The sequence below is a fragment of the Erpetoichthys calabaricus genome, chromosome 7 (assembly GCF_900747795.2).
Source record: "Erpetoichthys calabaricus chromosome 7, fErpCal1.3, whole genome shotgun sequence".
NCBI lineage: Eukaryota > Metazoa > Chordata > Cladistia > Polypteriformes > Polypteridae > Erpetoichthys > Erpetoichthys calabaricus.
Window position 1 is genome coordinate 168,238,713 of NC_041400.2, and position 19,127 is coordinate 168,257,839.

Consider the following 19,127-nt stretch of genomic DNA (forward strand, 5'->3'; position numbering starts at 1 on the left):
GTGGAAAAGGTGGTTCTCGTGCAGAGGTGCCACAGATAAAAGCTTCTCTATCTTAAAATGCTTCCTACATTGGTTCTATATTCTGAGTGAGTGAAGGACAATTGGGTTGTTAGTATATTGGTGATGACTTGTATTTATTGGGGTGCAAAGCAAGGAATATAAAGAAGTACTGCAGGATTTTATTTCTATTGTGGACCAAGCCTGTGTCTGTTTGTCTATTTGTGTCAATGTCCAGGTTTTTATAGTTCGTATGTTTGCTGCCCATTAATAAAATTGAAAGTTAGGCAGAGCCATGCCGCCTTCTGCCTTAGGTCTTTGTAGGGTCGGCCTTTGGATACGTGGATGTTTTGAATTCCAAATAAATGAGGTTATGATTGAATCTAATTTCTTAAAAAAATATCTATTGATTTATATTGGAATGTTTTGAAATAAAAAGAGAAGCTTGGGAAGGATATTCATCTTAACAATGTTAATTCTTCCAGCTAAAGTGAGATGAAGGGTTGACCATCTATGCAAGTCTTGCTTAATTTTTTCCATACAGACGGCAAAATTTTGTTGATAAAGAGCTTTATGTTTACTTGTGATGTTTACCCCAAGGTATTTAAACTGATCTGCGATGATTAAAGGGAAGGTGTCCAATCTAATATTGTGTGCTTGAGAATTCACTGGGAAGAGCACACTTTTATTCAAATTGGTTCTGAGACCAGAAATCTTTTGTAATTCTATTAGTGCTGTTTGGACTGCAGGCACAGTATTTTGTGGATCTAATATATACAGTACCATATCGTCTGCATACAGAGAAAATTTCTGTCCCAGTCCTTCTCTGATAATCCCCTTTATCTCAATAGAATTTCGACAATGAACTGCCAGTGGCTCAATGGCAATAGCAAAGAGCAGTGGTGACAAGGGGCATCCTTGTCTCGTACCACGTTCTAGTTTAAAGTACAGGTAGTCCCCGGGTTACGGACATCCGACATATGACTTACGAATGGGTCCACAGTTGCTCCTTCATCTGTCTGAGGGACGCAGGCTCCTCAGTAACTGCTGCTCCATCATCTCCAGCCTGGGGATTCTGCAAGCGGTGGCTGGAGGGGAGCGGTTTCGCTGTTTGCACACTGTAGTGTCCCTCAGGCGGCTCCGCACCCCATTCATTCTCAGTGGGTGGCTGGGTACGCAGCAAGTGCTCGTGTGCAGGACGGAGGCTTCATGGGGTGGAGGGGGGCGGTTCACTGCCTGCCCACCATGCCGCTGCAGCTACTGCTCCTGACTGGACGGAGGATGAATGGGGCAGAGTGGGGCGTTTCACTGAAAACCCACTACACAGCCTTGCAGTGTCCCTCGAATGGCTGCTTTGTTCGTTCTTGGTGGGCGACTAGTGATGCTGCAAGCAGTGATCCGGTTGTGGCTGAACGGAGGCCATTGAGGGTAAATGGGGCGGCGGGGGCAACATTGTAGTGTGCCTCGGGTGGCTGCCTTTTGAATGGGGGTGGTGGTGGGCGATTCACTACCCGCCTTTGGCCGCACCCTGTTCACTCTTAGTGGGCTGACGCTGCATCAGCATGCTGTATGCAAGTGGAGGTGACTGTGTGGTGGGCGTGTGGTGATTCATTCTCAATAGCAAGCCTGCTTGTACTGTTACATACATAGCAGGAAGTATTCTCTCGTCAGTACACCAGACGTGCTGACGAGGGGTGCCTTCCTGCTGCGATAGCGCGTACGGTGCTGTGCAGAAGAGCTCATCTGAACCTTTTGTCTTTACCCTTCAACAATGTCTCTGAAACACAAATCTGATGCAAGTGCTGGTGATACCTTAAAGAAGAGAAAAACCATCACCATGGAAAATAAAGTAGAAATAATAAAAGTTCAGAGAGAGGTGAAACTCCATCATTCATTAGCAGAGCACTTGGTTATAGTCGGTCAACAATAGCATTTATTAAAATAATGTACCTGTTCCGACTTACATACAAATTCAACTTAAGAACAAACCTACAGTCCCTATCTCGTACGTAACCCAGAGTTGCCTGTAGTCTGAATTAATGTTGTTAATACATACTGAAACATCTGGATTGGTATACAGTAGTTTGATCCATGCACAAATGTTCAGACCAAACCCAAATTTCTCCAATGTAGTGAAAAGGTAGTTCCATTCAACCATGTCAAATGCTTTTTCTGCATCCAATGATAATATCATCTCCGGGGTGTTTGACTTTGTGGGTGAATATATTACACTAAAGTGGCGTCGAAGATTGGAAGCTAAATGTCTCCCTTTAATAAATCCAATTTGGTCTTGTCTCCATCCTTCTAGCTAGGACTTTGGAGAGTATCTTAATATCATTATTCAGAAGTAAAATTGGTCTATATGATGTACATTTTAATAAGTTCTTATTTTGTTTTAGGAAAGATAGTAATTAAAGCTTGGCGAAAAGTTTGAGTGTAGCTGTATATAGAGCAGCTGTTTTAAAGTTTTTCTGCTTCGATATCTTGCTAAAAGGACATTGATAGGGGAATGTGAATTATATATTACTGTGTAGGTGAGCAATCCAATCATCTATTTACTATTTCCACTCTGTTGAATTCAGGATGATAGGGAATTAAATAGTATCCTAAAAAGAGGCTAAAATTCATTCTGACCAAAGTGAATGTTAGGCACAAATGCTTTATTTGATGTAAAAATTTAGCATGAATATGAAACAGGTATGGTGCTGCCAACTAACAGTAATTAACAATGCATACTTTGATCTTCATGTTAACCTAGCATTATTTTCAGCATGTGTCATCAGTCGAGAAATGAAAAAAAATGACTACTGGAGGTTTATAGGCAGCTCCATCCCTATTAATATGCTGGGCATCCCATGTTACAATTTCAGTGTGATTTTATAGTCTATTCTTTGTTTTATTTGGAGAGACTTGATCAGCGTAGAGGATTTTATTTAATGATATCTTTTTTTCTTTCAACAGTGGAAGCTACTGGAAAGGATTTTGATGGTTCACATCTCCTCCTGCATCATATAGGCTTTATAACACTTTGAGCACTTTGTCCTCTGCCTGAGGGGAGAAAGATGGAGGATTCATACAGAGACAGGACTTCACTGATTAGGGGTGCCAAAGACATTGCCAAGGAAGCTAAAAGGCAGGCGGTACGTAAAGTGAACAAAGCTGTAGACAGAGCGCAGAATGAATATACACAGCGCTCCTACAATCGATTTCAGGATGAAGAGGATGAGGACTATTACTATAAGCAGGACGCAAACTATAATGAGCATGTGAATGAAAATGACGGCGGCTCAAGTGAAGATACAGAAGGACACGATGAAGATGATGAAGTTTATGAAGGAGAGTATCAAGGCATTCCTAACAATGGCCAGCAGAAGGAGAACCAGGTGGCCCTTGGACTGCCGGCCATGGATCAGTACAAAGATCGGCGTGAACTCGAGACAGAGCGCAAGGCCGATGAAGAAGAGCTTGCTCAGCAATATGAGCTCATCATCCAGGAGTGTGGCCATGGCCGCTTCCAGTGGCAACTCTTCTTTGTTCTGGGGATGGCTTTAATGGCTGATGGTGTTGAAGTATTTGTGGTGGGCTTTGTGCTCCCTAGTGCTGAGACAGACATGTGCATTCCTAACTCTGGATCAGGATGGCTTGGTAAGAAATTTTTACAAACGTTTCAGTATATATATTTCTTTTTAAACTGTATGAATGTTTTAAGGTTAAACGTTTTGCTTTATCTCTTTACTTTTTGGAATTGTTTAACTTTCATTTTTTGCTTTAGTCAGTTTTGTCATGATATTGTTAGGTTTTTGGTCCTATTTTCTATTTTTATAGGAGCTTCTGTATCAATTTGGGTATTTTTACACTTGTCACTGAATATAATTCTAATGTCAATTTCTGTTTCTTTTTATTTTAAAATATGATATAGTTTTTGGACTGTTTCATCTGTCATTTTGTAAACTCACGGTTTTGCTTTCCTGTTGTTGGGGTTAACGTACCATTTGTTAGGGGGGGTGCCTGCGGTGTTCATGATATTTGTTCATGACACAACAGGATAAAAAGTCACCCATGAAAACACTTCAAAATTCAAAACAGATCACTCAGATTCAAAACCCTAATCTTTTATTTCTTTTACTGACTTTTTACTAAGTTTTATTTCTTTGATTCATGGTATTATTGACCTTAGCTGGTTTTCAACCACAAATGTTTGTATCACGTTTCGGTTTAGACACTTGTTATTATTGATCTTACAGTTTTGACCATTTTGTTTAGCTTTTTTCGTCTCCTGAGTCATTCTCAAACCTTGTCTGTTCAAAGAAGTAACAGGTTTATTGCATATCTGTGCTAATATAACCTCAGAGTATAAGGTCTCTGATGCTTCTTGGCAGAAAATGCAGGTAGTAGCCATTAAACCCGTTGCCGACACGCTTTGCAGAATGTGGTGCAATAGTCTGATTGCACATTAAGTTGAGGATTTTGACTGTAACCGTGTCCTCTTTGTGAACATGTAATGCTGCGTTACTGCTACTGTACCACAGATAACAGGGATGGTAACTGCTCTGGGAATCTTCTTGAGCTTAACATTTCAGTTAGCCTGTGTGACAAGTCCATGTGATAGCTGGTGCTGGTTCTAAAGTGTTCAATGATAAAGAAATACATGAAGCTACCTAGCCCTGATAATGGATCTACACCTTTTAAATTAAAGGCTGTTATTCATATATTGGTTTTAAACATTACTTAAGCTTAATGATGTTGTGCTGAATAAAGAATTAGCATGGGAGAAAGGATTGAAGGACCAGAAGTGCAGACATAGTCTATAATCAAAGCACCATCATTGTTATGTATTAACGTGTGTTTATGTGTTTTATTGTTTTTGTTGTCTTTGTATTATTATTTGTGCACCTTCTTTTTAAATGTGCCTTTATTCCTTGTTCTTTGTGGGTGGAGCCCTGCTGACACCACAGAACCCTTCCTCTTACTATTTAAGTCAGTTGAGCAGGCTCTGGAGCAGGAGATCATTTTTTTATTATTATGAAATCTTGTGAGTATAGCTATTTCTGTTTGGTCTAATGATATTCTTGCATTGTTTTCTTGGATTATTCTTCTGGACAATGTTTTGGGACTTCTTTGCAGTGGATTGCCATGTTAGGCAAACCCTTTGTAGGTTTGTTTTTTTTTTTTTTTTTTGCTCTGTTAAATATTTGGGCTTATTTGTTTTTTTCTGTAAATAAATCTTTAATTTACAAAGTTTCACTGTTGCTCTTTTAGTTCGCAAGCCAGGGGTTGCCAATTATCCCCATTCTTGTGGACTTTTTGGTAGAATTGTGGACATTTTTGTGGAGTGCTCTGGTTAAAGCCAGCAGGCTGAATTTGGGACCTGGCTGAGTTTGTAAATACCCTGGCCTGTGTCTTGACTTATTTTTAGAGACCTTACTCATTCTGCCTTTATTAAGATTTTAAAAAAGATAGATAACTAGATACTTTATTAATCTCCAAGGGGAAATTCACATACTCCAACAGCAGCATACTGATAAAAACAATATTAAATTAATGACTGATAAAAACACAGCAAGTTAAAAAGTGCAAGGTGGAGAGTGAGAGGCAGGTATAATAGACAATAATCTATGATACCTTTGGGACTGGGGTGATGCAAGGTGTTTTCCAAAGCCTCGGGACTCTCCGCTGTTCCAGGCACAGGTTGAAGATGCGCTGTAGAGGACTCCCCAGCTCCAATGCACAGGGCTTCAGCAGTCATGGCGATACTCCATCTGGACCTACTGCTTTGCTGGCACAAAGTCTCCTCAGCTCTCTGCTTACCTGGGCTGCTGTAATTGTGGGTGGGGAGAAACTCTCTCCTATGCTAGTATCAGTAGAAGGATGGGTGGAGGGTTCAGTACTCCGAGGTGAGAGTGGGTTAGGGTGGTCAAACCTGTTAAAGAAGTTGTTCATCAGGTTTACTTTCTCCCTGTCTCTCTCGATGGAGGCAGCCTGCTTCAAGCTGCAGCCAGTGATGATCTTCATCCCATCCCACACTTCCTTCATGCTGTTACTCTGCAACTTTTGCTCCAGCTTTCTCCTGTACTGCTTCTTCGCCGCCCTGAGCTGGACTCTTGGCTGGTAAAATGTACCCTTAGCTGGTTTCATTGTGTCATTATTATTACAAACCACAAATGAGTAAATTTACTGAAATCATAACCACGTGCTTAAAGAGCAAGATGCATGAATGTTAAACAAACCTACCTCAAAAATCTTGGAATCTGTAAATATAAATATAACTACCACTGATCAGATCTATTAAAATCACAAAATAAGCAATGGCCCTGTTGACAAATATTGTTTTACTTAATGGCATACAGTATGTGAAACACCTTTATTTCTTTAAGTACTTCATTAAATTCAAATATATTTTTAAGACTGTGTGAACTGGGTTATTTTAAGAAATGTTCTTCCAATGTTCTGGTAGGTGTTGCATGTTTCACGTTGGTGAGAAATTTGCTCCTGTGTTGTCTCTCTTAGTTCTGAGCTGCTGGATGCGAACTCGAGTCACTCCAATCCCTCCAATCCAGTGACCAATCGGGCTTCTGACTAAAAGTGTCTTCTTTATGCAGCCTTGCTACACTCGCCTCTACTGTTCTTTGACCCAGCTAACTATTCATTATTTACATTTACATTTATTTATTTGGTTGATGCTTTTATCCAAAGCAACTTATACAACATTTGAGATACAATTTGTTACATTTCTTCTTTTTTTTTTATTTCCAATTGGAGCACAGGCAGGTGAAGTGACTTGCTCAGGGACACACAGTATCGGTGGTGGAATTCAAACCCACAATCTCAGGGTTTGAAGTTCAAAGCCTTAACCACCACGTCACACTGCCTGCCATTATTATTAAACTTGTCTGTTCTAGTTTCAGAATTATGGGTAGATCAAAGCAATACTGGGCAAAAAGCAGGAATCAACCCTACATGGGGCACCAGTCCTGCAGCACCCCTTTCTGTGATCAGCTAAGCTAACAATACTGGCACACTGTACACATTTAGATTTTGCAGTCTGTTGTCTAGCAACCAATAATGAAATTTTATAAGGAATTATGTCTAATAAATCTATTATGGATGTGCAAAACAGAAAAGACTACAAGTTATGGTTATCAATAATGCCTGCTTTGATTTGATACAGAGAATGTTATAATGACATTGGTAGAGATGTTCAGTGTCTTGTTCAATCAAAGTGATGTAAAAAACATCAGACAGTACTTTGAGTATAACAAAAGCTTTTTTTGTTTTCATATGAAAAATGTCAATGACCTGATGCATACACTACGACACAGAGCTTTGCTTTCTATCTTTCAGTTAAATCGGTCCAAACAAGAGAAGTAAATGAAAGCTCTTGAAACAATGTGCATCTCAATAAGGATTAAAAAAAAAAAGATTTCAAGTGAAATGCAGTCAGTAGATTTTAGTCACATTTCTCTCTCATTTTCTGGAGCTCTGAAGATCAAAATGTTGAACGGCTTTGCTTACATGGATCTTCACATCTACCACTCTGAAAGTATTTAAGCTTACCTGTGACTTTAGGCCACATAACATTCCCAGACATACATACAAAAGCTAAAAGGTATAAATCTTATATTAAAAATGTTCATGATCATTGTTTTACTGTGCTATCAGATCACCTTTAACATGCATTTAACACAAAAGGTACCAGCTAACTAACTAACAACTTGTTAGGTTCTTTTATAATGGGGAATAGGAAGAATCGTCAAAACCAGCCATGTACCTGTCACCTATGGTATCATACCCAGTTTATGTTGTACCCCACGAATTTCACCCTCATTACTTATACTGTGGATTCAGAAAGTATTCAGACCCCTTCACTTTTTAACATTTTGCTATGTTGTAGCCTTACGCTAAAGCCAATTAAATTAAATTTTTCCCTACATTAAGCAACACTCATTACCCCCAAAATAAGAAAGCAAAAACAAGTTTTGAGAAATACTTGCAAATGTACCAAATATAAAAAAACTTAAATCTGACATTGACACAAGTGCACAGTCCCTTTACCCATTACTTAGTTGAAGCACCTTTGGTGGTGTTTACAATGCAGAGTCTTCCTGGGTGTGACATAACAAGCTTCACTTATCTGGATTTAGGGAATTTCTGCCATTCTTCTTTGCAGATCCTCTCAAGCTCTCTCTGTGGAGACTGTCGGTGGTCTGGCCTGTCCACAAATGTTCAGTTGGGTTCAAGTTCGAGTTCTAGCTGGGTAACTCAAGGACATTTATAGAGTTGTTCCTAAGCCACTCAGGTGTTGTCTTTGCTTTTTGCTTAAGGTCATTCACCTGTTGGAAGGTGAACCTTTGGCTCAGTCTGAGTTCCTAAGCACTCTGGAACACGTTTTTATTAAAGATATTAGGATATTAGAACAATCTCGATGAGAACAGACCATTTAGCCCAAGAAAGCTCACCAGTTCTATCCACTTAATTCTTCCAAAATAACATCAAGTCTAGTTTTGAAAGTCCCTAAAGCCCTATTGTCTACTTGGCGACTTACTTGCAAGTGTCAATGGTTCATTGTGTAAAGAAAAATTTCCTAATGTTTGTGCGAAATTTAATCTTAGAGTTTCCAAATGTACTTGCATGTTGTTGCTGAACTCATTTTAATTCTTTCAGGGCTGATGTTGACTTTTGATTAAATTCAGAGGATGGTAATCGGCTGTAAACTGCGAATAAAACTCGCCCTTACGTTTTAGTTCAACTCTCTGTGCTTGAAGGAAAGTTACATAGCTTTGTTGATTTGACATCGATTCCCTGCGCGTGCATGAAAGAGCAAACAGCCTCTAAAATGGCATCGACATCTGGGAAGACTAAAGCAAATGTGCAAAGCAAAATTCTCCACAGACGTTTTATGTATTATCGCTGAATCGGACTTTGACTTTTTGGACTCAGAGTTTGATGCAGGTGATCTGGAGATGGATATCGAAAACGAAAGTGAGGTACCAGCATCAGCCTATCGGTCCCCAGCTGATCGTGGTGCTAAACACGTTCGTGTAGCTCATACGCCTACAGCAGCATTCACCTAGGAGGACCACCACTCATGATGACAAGAGGTACAAACTATATTGCATCACACCCCGACTGCTGTGCGAAGACAGAGAGGTAGCCGGCCCGCCGACCATCGAGCTGCCCCTGTGCAGCCACTTCTGCCAGAGATGCCAATCAGGCGTCAACAGCAGCCACAGCACGTAGCAACAGATGTTTTATGTTGAATGTGTGAAACCAGTGCATTGTGTGCTTTTTAGAAAACTGTTTTTTGGAAAAAATATTCAGCCCTCAAAGAGTTAAAGTAACAATCTCTGAACTCTCTCTACGTTGCTCCATTCAGCATTCCCACAATCCTGTCTGGTCTTCTTGTCACTGCCACTGAAAACCAACCCCACAGCTTGATGCTGCCACCACCATACTTCACCATTGGAATGGTATTGCACAGATGATAAGCAGTACATGGTTACATCTGCACCTGAAGCTAATCTTGGTTTTCCTGTGACCAGACAATCTTGTTTTTCCAAGTCTGCGAGTCCTTTAGGTGCTATTTTGCAAACCCCAAGTGGGCTTCCCTGTGTCATTTTTTAATGGTAGATCATCGCAGTGATGTTTGTCCTTCAGGAATTTTCTCCCTTCTTCACACAGATTCTCTGGAGCTGAGTGACTATTGAATTGTTGGTGACCAGTCCAACAATGGCCATTGTCCAATGTTCTCCCAGTTTGGCAGGTTGGCCAGCTCTAGGAAGAGTCGTGGTTGTAAGGATAATGGAAGCTACTGTGCTCTTGGGAATATTCAGTGCTGCAGGAATTTTTGTAGCCTTCCCCCAATCTGTGCTTCTCACCCCAGGCACACCTAGCCACAAACTCAAGTGGTAGGCAGCCCAGTTTGCACTGCCCTAAAATTGGGCTCATGCTTTTAAAGTTCAACATACTCAAAAATAACCTTTAGTGAAGCAGATGACCATAAACCTCTGGCTTTTAAGACAAACACAAACATACACCCTCTATGAATAAAGAATCTATTGATATTACCAAAAATGGAAGCAGAAAAAGGCAGTGCAGGGTAAAAAGAGGACAAAATAAGACAAAAGGGTTTGCCTAAAAAAAGGAAGGCTAAAGCAAATAAAACTAGTCCAAAAACCTAAAGACAAAATCCAGAAAAGCGCAGGAAAAAACAGCAGTACTACAATAATGATCCTTGCTATACAACACTAGTTTTGATCGCTGATGTTACGGAAAGCAATTTTAGTAGCGAATATACTGTGTCCACTGCTGACCTTACTTGCTGACTATTTTCCTGGTAATTTGCTATGTTGCTGGCTTAGATGAACACTTTTTTCCAGCACACCATGATGCTTTAAGAGGACAGCGAGACATCAGAGTTGTAGCAGTCATGCACAGACCTTTTCATGCATGCATACTGTAAAATCGCTGCCCGATCTGCTTCAGGCATGCATGATGTCACAGTCCAATCAGTACTCCAGCTGGATTTCCAGCCTGCAAATGTTTAAAAAAAAATGCAGAAAATTTTCAGTATTTTTATTTGAGGGGTACATTAGCAGACCATAATGAAAATATTATGAGTACTGCCACTTGACATATAATACTGATCCCTGTGCACTGCAGCACCACATGGCTAATTATGCCTTCAACAAAGCTTTAAAAGAACACTTTCTCAGAATGAGACCCTGGGAAATAATAATAATTATCAAAAGATGTATTGCTATTTACAAGCATTTCTGTCTTCTTGATGGAAAAGAGTTGGTACACAACCTTGGGGTAATGACTGATGACCAGCTGTCCTTCTCTCGGGATTCACTCAATAGAACAGAATATGCAGCACATGGGTTTTACATCACTATGATTGAACAAGACACTGAACGTCTCTACCATTATGTCATTATAACATTCTCTGTATCAAATCAAAGCAGGCAATATTGACAACGATAACTTGTAGTCTTTTCTGTTTTGCACATCCGTCCAGGTTTTCGTTTTGTCACGGCTGGACTACTGCAACTCTTTGCTGGCAGGGGCACCACTTTGTGTCACCAGGCCACTGCAGATGTTTCAAAATGCAGCGGCACATCTGGTGTTCAACCAGACAAGGTGGGCACATGTCACTCCTCTCTTCAGATCATTACACTGTTGAGGCAAATATTTTGGCCAAATCCTTTATGCTTGCCTATAGAGTGGTCAGTGTGTCTGCACCTATGTATATGGAGACACTTGTGAGGTCCTGTGTTCCTTCTCAACCAGTCAGATCTGCAGTTAAATGGCATCTATTGATGCCACCGCTGCGTGGTATCAAATCTCAGTCCACACTCAATTCATGTGTAGCTCCAGCCCACCTCCATTTGAAACTCTTGCTCTCTCTGCATGTGTTCAAGAAGCATTTGAAGACTCTCTCGTTTGCAGAATTTCTGTCGGTTAGATTTTGTAAATTTGGGAATTGTAAGTCACTTGTATTTTGTTCTGAGCGCTTTGCTTGCGATGAATAATTTTATAATGTTGTTCTATTATATTTATCCCCAAACAGTCACCAGACTTATGTTACTAGATTATGTTGACCTCTTCAGTAAGTCACTTTGGATAAATGTGTCTGCTAAGCTGATAAATGTAAATGGTGGGGGGAAAAAAGTGCAAAGTATCTACACAGAGAGATTGGAAACAGAAAAGATGGTCAAGTTTTGTCCAGAGCCACGGCTTCAAAAAATGGAAGGAACCAGACCTACACTGCTGCTTCAAGGTATGGTCAATTTGTACGTCAGGAATGGAAGTCTTTGAGAGTGATGATTGTTTTTTTTTTTGCTAGTTTGTGGCTATTTGTTGCATTTATTTGCGATTTATTGTTTCATCTGTGTCTTTTGTTGTTTGAGGCATGCTGATGCAGTGGTTAGGTCACAGCTCAGGTCACACAAGTCCAGTATAGTTTGTAGATGCTCCCCTAGCAGTATGCAGGAGCAAAGGGTGTAGAACTGAAATCTGCAATTGGCAGCCCTCTAAAACACTAAAGAAATTATTTTTTGTTTTAAACTTAAGCTGATGATCCATCTAGAGCATCCAGTGTGCTACATTTGAGCCGCGACTCATGGGTCGGGAAACAGTAAGGCTGCAACACACTGCCCTCTAGTGGCTTGGCAAACAAACATCCAATGATAATCCCCACTTTCACTCTGAGGTTATGCATTCACATTTTTAAACGTCTTAATTGAATATCGGGTCTTGCATTTCTCTTGAGCATTTAACTGAATGTCTCATTAATCTTTGAACTTGTCCTGGTGTAGCTGACATTTTTGTAACTGACTTTTCCTTTCCTTTTGCTCCTCCTTTCACCTTTAAGCTTACAAGGCTGTTCATCTGGTTTTGCAAAACACTCCTCCATCCATAAAACTTTACCACATTGCGCATTAAGTCAGAGAATTTTTTAATCTGTGTGGAGAAAATGTAGACATCAAACCCAAGGAGTGCTGTAATATCTAGGTGTTGGAAGGAGTTCAGTCTCTCAGCGTGAAAAAGATGAATGTGTTGTTTAACAGCCTATACAAATTGGCTCACATTCTTCATGATGTTCAAGTGGATTACTTATTGATCACATATCCCAAAAATTCAATGCTTCCTTTATGATTTAAAAGGTCAGAACAACTGCGGAAATCTAGCGTGTGTTTTGAAACATATACTAACTTTAATAGCAGGAGGAAATAAAAGTGTAATTGAAATAAAATGATTTCAGCCGCACCACACGGTCTTTTCCTGTTTAAAAAAGTGATTCCTGCTTTGTCAGGAATTGAACATTGAATTCAGCAAAGCCTGACATAATATTTAACAAATTTAATTACATCCTGATTCTTTTCAGAATGAGATGGAGGAATATTAAATTTCCCTTTCAGAGTACAGTGGAGTCCATATAACAGGTGACTGAGCATTTCACACAAGATGCAGGTAAAATGAATAAAACAAAATTGGTTTCTCTGCGGCTAATATAATTTTCTCCTCTCAAAGAAAGCATCAGTGCGTGAAATCAGAAAAGACTCCCTGATTCAGCTGAATGCTCCTGTTGATCTCAAGGGTCTTTTCAAAGGATCGGGCCCGCACAAGGAGACAATTCATTCTTTTTATGTTTAGGTGACAGCAGTCAAACCAACGCTCAGAAATTTATTTTAAAAAAGCTTGAAAAGGCAGACTGTTATTTTAATCAATATTTAAAGAAAAATATTTAACTTTATAATTGAATTCCTAAATAAATAATTGCTGTCATAACAGTTTTGGGAGGCATGTGTTAAGTTGCTGGTAAGTTTTCACCTCCTCTTGGTGATTATTACAGTATGTGTTGTTTTTTCTGTTGTTTTGAGAGCTGATTGTTTTAATTATGCTTCTTTTATGTGTTATGATTAGCATTTTTTATATTCCTCAAACTGAAAGAAATCTGGCTAATTATATGCCTCTGATAGGGTTTTGAAACTTGGGGATTCTGATTCTGAAATCAGAACTTAGAATTTGTTAGCATTTTACTATGACACCATTTTGTTTTCCCTTGGGTGCTACCATTTTGCCGATTTCTTCATCATGATGCAGATCCAGGTTGCTAGGGATTTGACCTCTAGGGTGATGACTTCAAAGGGGTCAATTGGTGAGAGGTTAAAAGGTCGACGACATTGTTCATCTTCAATGTAAATAAAAATCATCAGTGGACTCCAAACATTTCTAGAAATTTCCTCAAAGCACCAAATTGTAGCCTTTTCTTTTTTTGTTCTTTAATCTCGCAAGAAAGCTGTCAAGTACTCATAAGGCATTTTCACACTCAGTCCGACTGCTTTATTCTGAATCAGGAAACATTTCATTACTTTGGTTCTATTTCCAGTTGGTTCAGCTGCAGGCCTTCAAGTGAATCAGTAAACACCTCGTGGCCACGTCGTGAACTTCTTTCATTGGGAAGAAGCATTTTTTCCAAAGAAAAATTATAAAGGAGGGTTGATGACAATTGTGTGTGTGCACTGCTGAAGTTGTCCCTAATTATTTGATTTATTTACCAAACACAGCTGTGCACGTAAAACACCTATTGTCAAACAAGTGGAAGGCTACTTGAAAATTATACACTACTGTGCTTGGTATGAAAAGGACACAAACATTTACAGGAAAAAAATGCAATGTAATCATCATTCCAACAGATGGCATATCATAAACATTTGTAGTAATAAAATGTGCTGCATTTGTCATTCCTGTAGATGGCGCATCACACATATTAACACTGCTTTTATAAATACCGTACCTAATGGCATATAGCTGACACATATGCATTGCATTTATCATGCTAACAGATGACGGATCACAAGCTTTATAGTAATGCATTTTACTACTACAAATTTTTGTGATGTGCCATCTGTTGGAATGACAAATGCAATGCATTTTATTACTGTAAATGTTAGTGATGCTCCATTTGTTGTAATGACAAATGCAGTGAATTTTATTACTACATGCATTCCAAAATACATTCTAACAGATGGTGCCCTACAAATGTTAATGCTGATCTATGATGATTACTGAGATTTCAACCCATCTTGGACAGGTAGCTCAGTTGGTGATTTTATAAATCTGTAAACATCAAGCATCTATAAAATCAGGCACGTGCAGCAAGTGTGAAAGACGTGTATGCTCAGTTCATGTTAGCAAGGCATGCAAGAGAGAACTCAGAGAGAAATTAAATAATTCATTCCAGGTATGGAGCTTGAATTGATGGTAACACAGGGCAGGATTGAAGGTAACACTGTTTATTATTTAAAACTTCCACTTGGTTTAACTTGATAAAGTTACAATAGCACTGCTCTATTAAAGTAAAAAGGCTTTAGTTATTTCCGACATTGATCCTAGTTCTCAATTAGTTCTGAAATAAAAATGCATGACTTATGTTTGCCTTGATTGGACGATGATGTGACTAGTCAGTGGTGAGTTGCAGTCGCCTTACCTTGCCTTATGTGTTTGAATGAGTGAGTTACAAATGATAGCAAAACCAAGTTCTTTTTAATGCAGCAGCGTACACAACACTAATAAAGTAACTGTATACATAGACTACAGCATTATGAATGACCACTCCTGCCCCAGTCACGGTCTCTTAGTCCCACTTCCAGCTGGCTGAAAGGTCTGTAGCATATAAACTAGTTGTCTGGGCTCTGACCTCTGTGCCCTCTCTGCCCTCAGATCTGTTCCTAGTAATTTATTTGAGATATAAAACTGAGGTCCTGAGTCTCTGTGGTCGTAAAAGATTCCTGGACAACCTTTGTAAAAGTGTAGGGTGTATCCTGATGTCCGGGATAAATTGCCTACCATGGCCTAGTCATTCTGGCCCCTAATCATCCCTGTTCCTAATTGGCTATCTATCTCTCTCACCACTTCAACACTTAATAGGTAATGTGTGGTGAGCGTATTGGTGCAAAATGGCCGTCGTCTCATTATCCAGGTGGATGATTCACATTGGTGGTTCTTGAAGTCGCTCCCTGCTGTTCGTGTAAAGCGCTTTGAGTAGTGAGAAAGTGCAGTGCATTTGCTACTAGTGTTGTTTTTTATTATTATTTGCTGTTATTATTTAATTTATTTATTACTATCTATTCATACCATACTATACCATTTTCTAAGCCCACTTAAATCTGAGCTCAGTGACCGGGTGATGGGCCTATCCAAGTATGCCAGGAATAATCCCCTGGACAGGGCACCAGTCCATCATATTATTATCTATTCAATCTATTACTATCCTTTTATTATTCATTACTTATTTACCTATGTAAAGTTTTGTATAGTTCTTTACATGTCTTGCACTTGTCCTGTGTTTATTTATATGTTGCACATGCACAGTATTATTTTGTGCCATTGTATGCTGCAAGTTGGTATATGGATGGTATGACCATAAAGCCACTTGACTTGACTTATTTTGCCCTTTTTCTTCATTTTTGTGAGTTTTGTTTATTAAAATACATTGCTTCATTCATAAAGATTCTTTGTTGTACATGTCTGTCAAGAGGCTTGACGGTTTCCTCTCCCTTGGTCATTTTTAGATATTTTGGATCATTTAATGTACTTCAAACATTTAAAGTCAGTTCCCTAATTTTGGGCCTGTGTAGGACGAACCCTTCCTGTGGAGTTTAAGGGTTTGGCTGCCCGAGATGAGCCTTCTCTCTAGGCAGGCCAGCGACGCTCCTGGCTTGTTTTGGTGAGTACTGTATTTTAGGAGGCCTATCGTCCTCTTCGCTATCTTCTGTGCACTTAATCAGAACAGCTTCAACAAGCTGTATACATGAAAATACCCCCAGTAGTCTTGGCATTCACCCATTTATGTGGCACTGATATTATGTTTGAATTTTTATTTTTTTGTATTGATTTTATGCAGTATTTTTTTTTAAATTACTAAATACAAAATAACTAGCTGTGTAAGCCTGTGCTGTAAAAAGCCTGGGGTCCTAGAAACTATTGAAATCATCAGAAAAAAAATTGAAATGTAGAGATGTTGATGTTCCCTACATTGAAAGGAACTACTCTGGACATCTCTCTCCTAGGAGGATTCATTTTACCAACGTGCTCGCATCGCTTGTGTATTAGCAGCGGGAGGAAAAGTAAAAGGGATACCATTCTGCCAATGTTAGTGGCTAAGCAAATTTGTCTTTCTTCGGAGGTGACATTTTGCTGACATGCCAGCCTTGCTTGTGTTATTAGCGAATAAGCGAGTTTCTATTTCCTCGGACTTACCCCGACTCCACCTCTCACTTCCTGGCTGGACAGACACACACACTTCCACTCATAGACGTTTATATATGACAGGTAATTAATGTAGTATTTCCACATCATAAGATTAATGATGTTGTCCGTAAAGATCACATCACTCTTCATAAACGCTATGTCGGAATCCCCCCCTGCCCCCCTTATCTTGCATAGATATAACATGTGAGTGATTGGACGAGAGTGTCCAGGAGTGAATGAGGAAGTGTGTTTGTTAAAGTGTGTGAGGTGTGTGGAGGGTCTGGCTCAAAGAGTCCCTGAAATCTATTTGCTGATTTTGATGTATAGCTTACTATTCAAGTATAGATACAACTAGATTTACAGAAAATCATAAATAATAATGGCCAGAGGTGGGTAATAACAAGCTACATTTACTCCGTTACATTTACTTGAGTAACTTTTTTAAAAAATTGTACTTCTAAGAGTAGTTTTACTGCACCATACTTTTTACTTTTACTTGAATACATTTGTGAAGAAGAAACGCTACTCTTACTCCGCTACATTGGGCAACACTCGAATCGTTACTTTTTTTCCATTATATACGCTATATTTTTGCCAGAGAGAAGCCGCCAGTGGATCTACTGCATGACTGTTTCACCAATCAGACTTAACAACAATAATCACATGACTCCATTTCACCAATCGGACGTAGCAACAATAATCACATGGCTCTGTTTCACCAATCAGACGTAACCATGCAGTCACATGAACACACACAAACTGTGGTGGCATAGTGGCACAAACTCCTCAAAGACAGCAGACAGGGAAAGAAAGAATACATGAACAATGAGAGCCAACTCCTACTGAAGCTTAACCATCACTTCACTGAGTGAAGAACAAGCAGGTTTTAACCAAACACGCGCAGACACAGACAGTCAAGGTAAAGTGAGACTTCTTCTACGTGCACAAACTGCCTTGTTCTAATGTTATTTTCTATCAGCTGTGCTATTTGGAGGACAAGTGAATATGCAGTATTATACTGTCAGTGTACAGTATATCTTGTCACTGTAAGTAGTTTGCACTGTTCAAACATACATGTTACCTACTGTAGGTATTGGCTTCAAACAGTTACTCAGTACTTGAGTAGATAGATAGCTAGCTAGATAGATAGATACTTTATTAATCCCCAAGGGGAAATTCACCCAATACTTTTTTACTCTTACTTAAGTAATTTTTTGGATGACTACTTTTTACTTCTACTTGAGTAATATTATTTTGAAGTAACGCTACTCTTACTTGAGTACAATTTTTAGCTACTCTACCCACATCTGATAATGGCATATAATACACAGAGTGGCTTGGATGTGGGACTTTAATCCCCAAATTTGCCTTCTAATGTCCCTCCTTCCAGCTCACTCTCTGACCCTGATTTCCTGTGGCAGTGTATGGAAACAATTGGAAAGTTGTGCATACAGTAACATCTGCTAAGAGTATGGCAATAGTAGAAGTAGTATTGTACAAAGTAATATGGAATATTTACTTGCATGTCTTTCCAACATGCAACACATCCCTGCTCTCTGACACCATGATAAAAAATAAGAATATTAAAATACACAACTTAGTTTGTTTTAGTGAAAACACAAATTTGCTTACCTAACACACTACCTACCCCTGTTCCCATACCTGATTGTTAACAGTATTTTAATTCTTTTTCCAAAAAAACAAAACACATCGGCCTCAGACACAGTATCATTAAAAATGAAAATGTCAGTATGTTATGACATATTAATAAGGCAAGCCCTCAACAATGCACTTTTCACAAAAGACTACATTACAGTCCACAAGACAACCTTTTGTCATAAGGGACAGATCACTGGCTTTATCACTGCTTCTTATAAATAAAGTAGGATGACATTTGCTTTTTCATTTACTGCAGGGTTACAGAGTTCAGGGGCAGCATCACAAGAATACCAATTCAATTTTTCCCTTTTTACAAAGGGTAATATCTTCATTAAGCATTTGACTATCTCACATATGCTTACAAAGTCTGGATTTGTCTTTACCTTTGTGAGAAAGAAAATGATGAAACTGGTATTCCTTAAAATGGAAGAACATCATCAAGGCAGACACACAACATCAAGACGTGTGTCAGCTTTCACTCTTCATTATTCACAACCCAGATATCTACACTGTGCTAAAATAATAAATGATATTTCCAAACAATTGTATATCTAACAGGTATGGGTAGTATGGCAGTGCTGTATTTTGTATTACTTCTTATAGCTCCAGGACATGGGCTTTGATTCTTGGTGATGTCTTTCACATTCTTCTCACGTCTATGTGGGGCATGGAGTGCAGTTTAGTTTCATTCGGAGGGTTGGGGACACCATATTATT

General features: G+C 39.2%; 1 protein-coding gene across 1 annotated transcript in view; it reads left to right on the plus strand.

Annotated features, from left to right (window-relative positions):
• sv2ca (synaptic vesicle glycoprotein 2Ca) overlaps positions 1-19,127 on the plus strand; it is a 305,314-nt gene that overhangs the window by 57,336 nt on the left and 228,851 nt on the right. The window contains exon 2 of the mRNA XM_028805696.2: positions 2,959-3,642. Within this exon, the coding sequence (XP_028661529.2) occupies positions 3,060-3,642 (583 nt within the window). The 5' untranslated portion in view covers positions 2,959-3,059. The remainder of the gene's footprint in view (positions 1-2,958; positions 3,643-19,127) is intronic.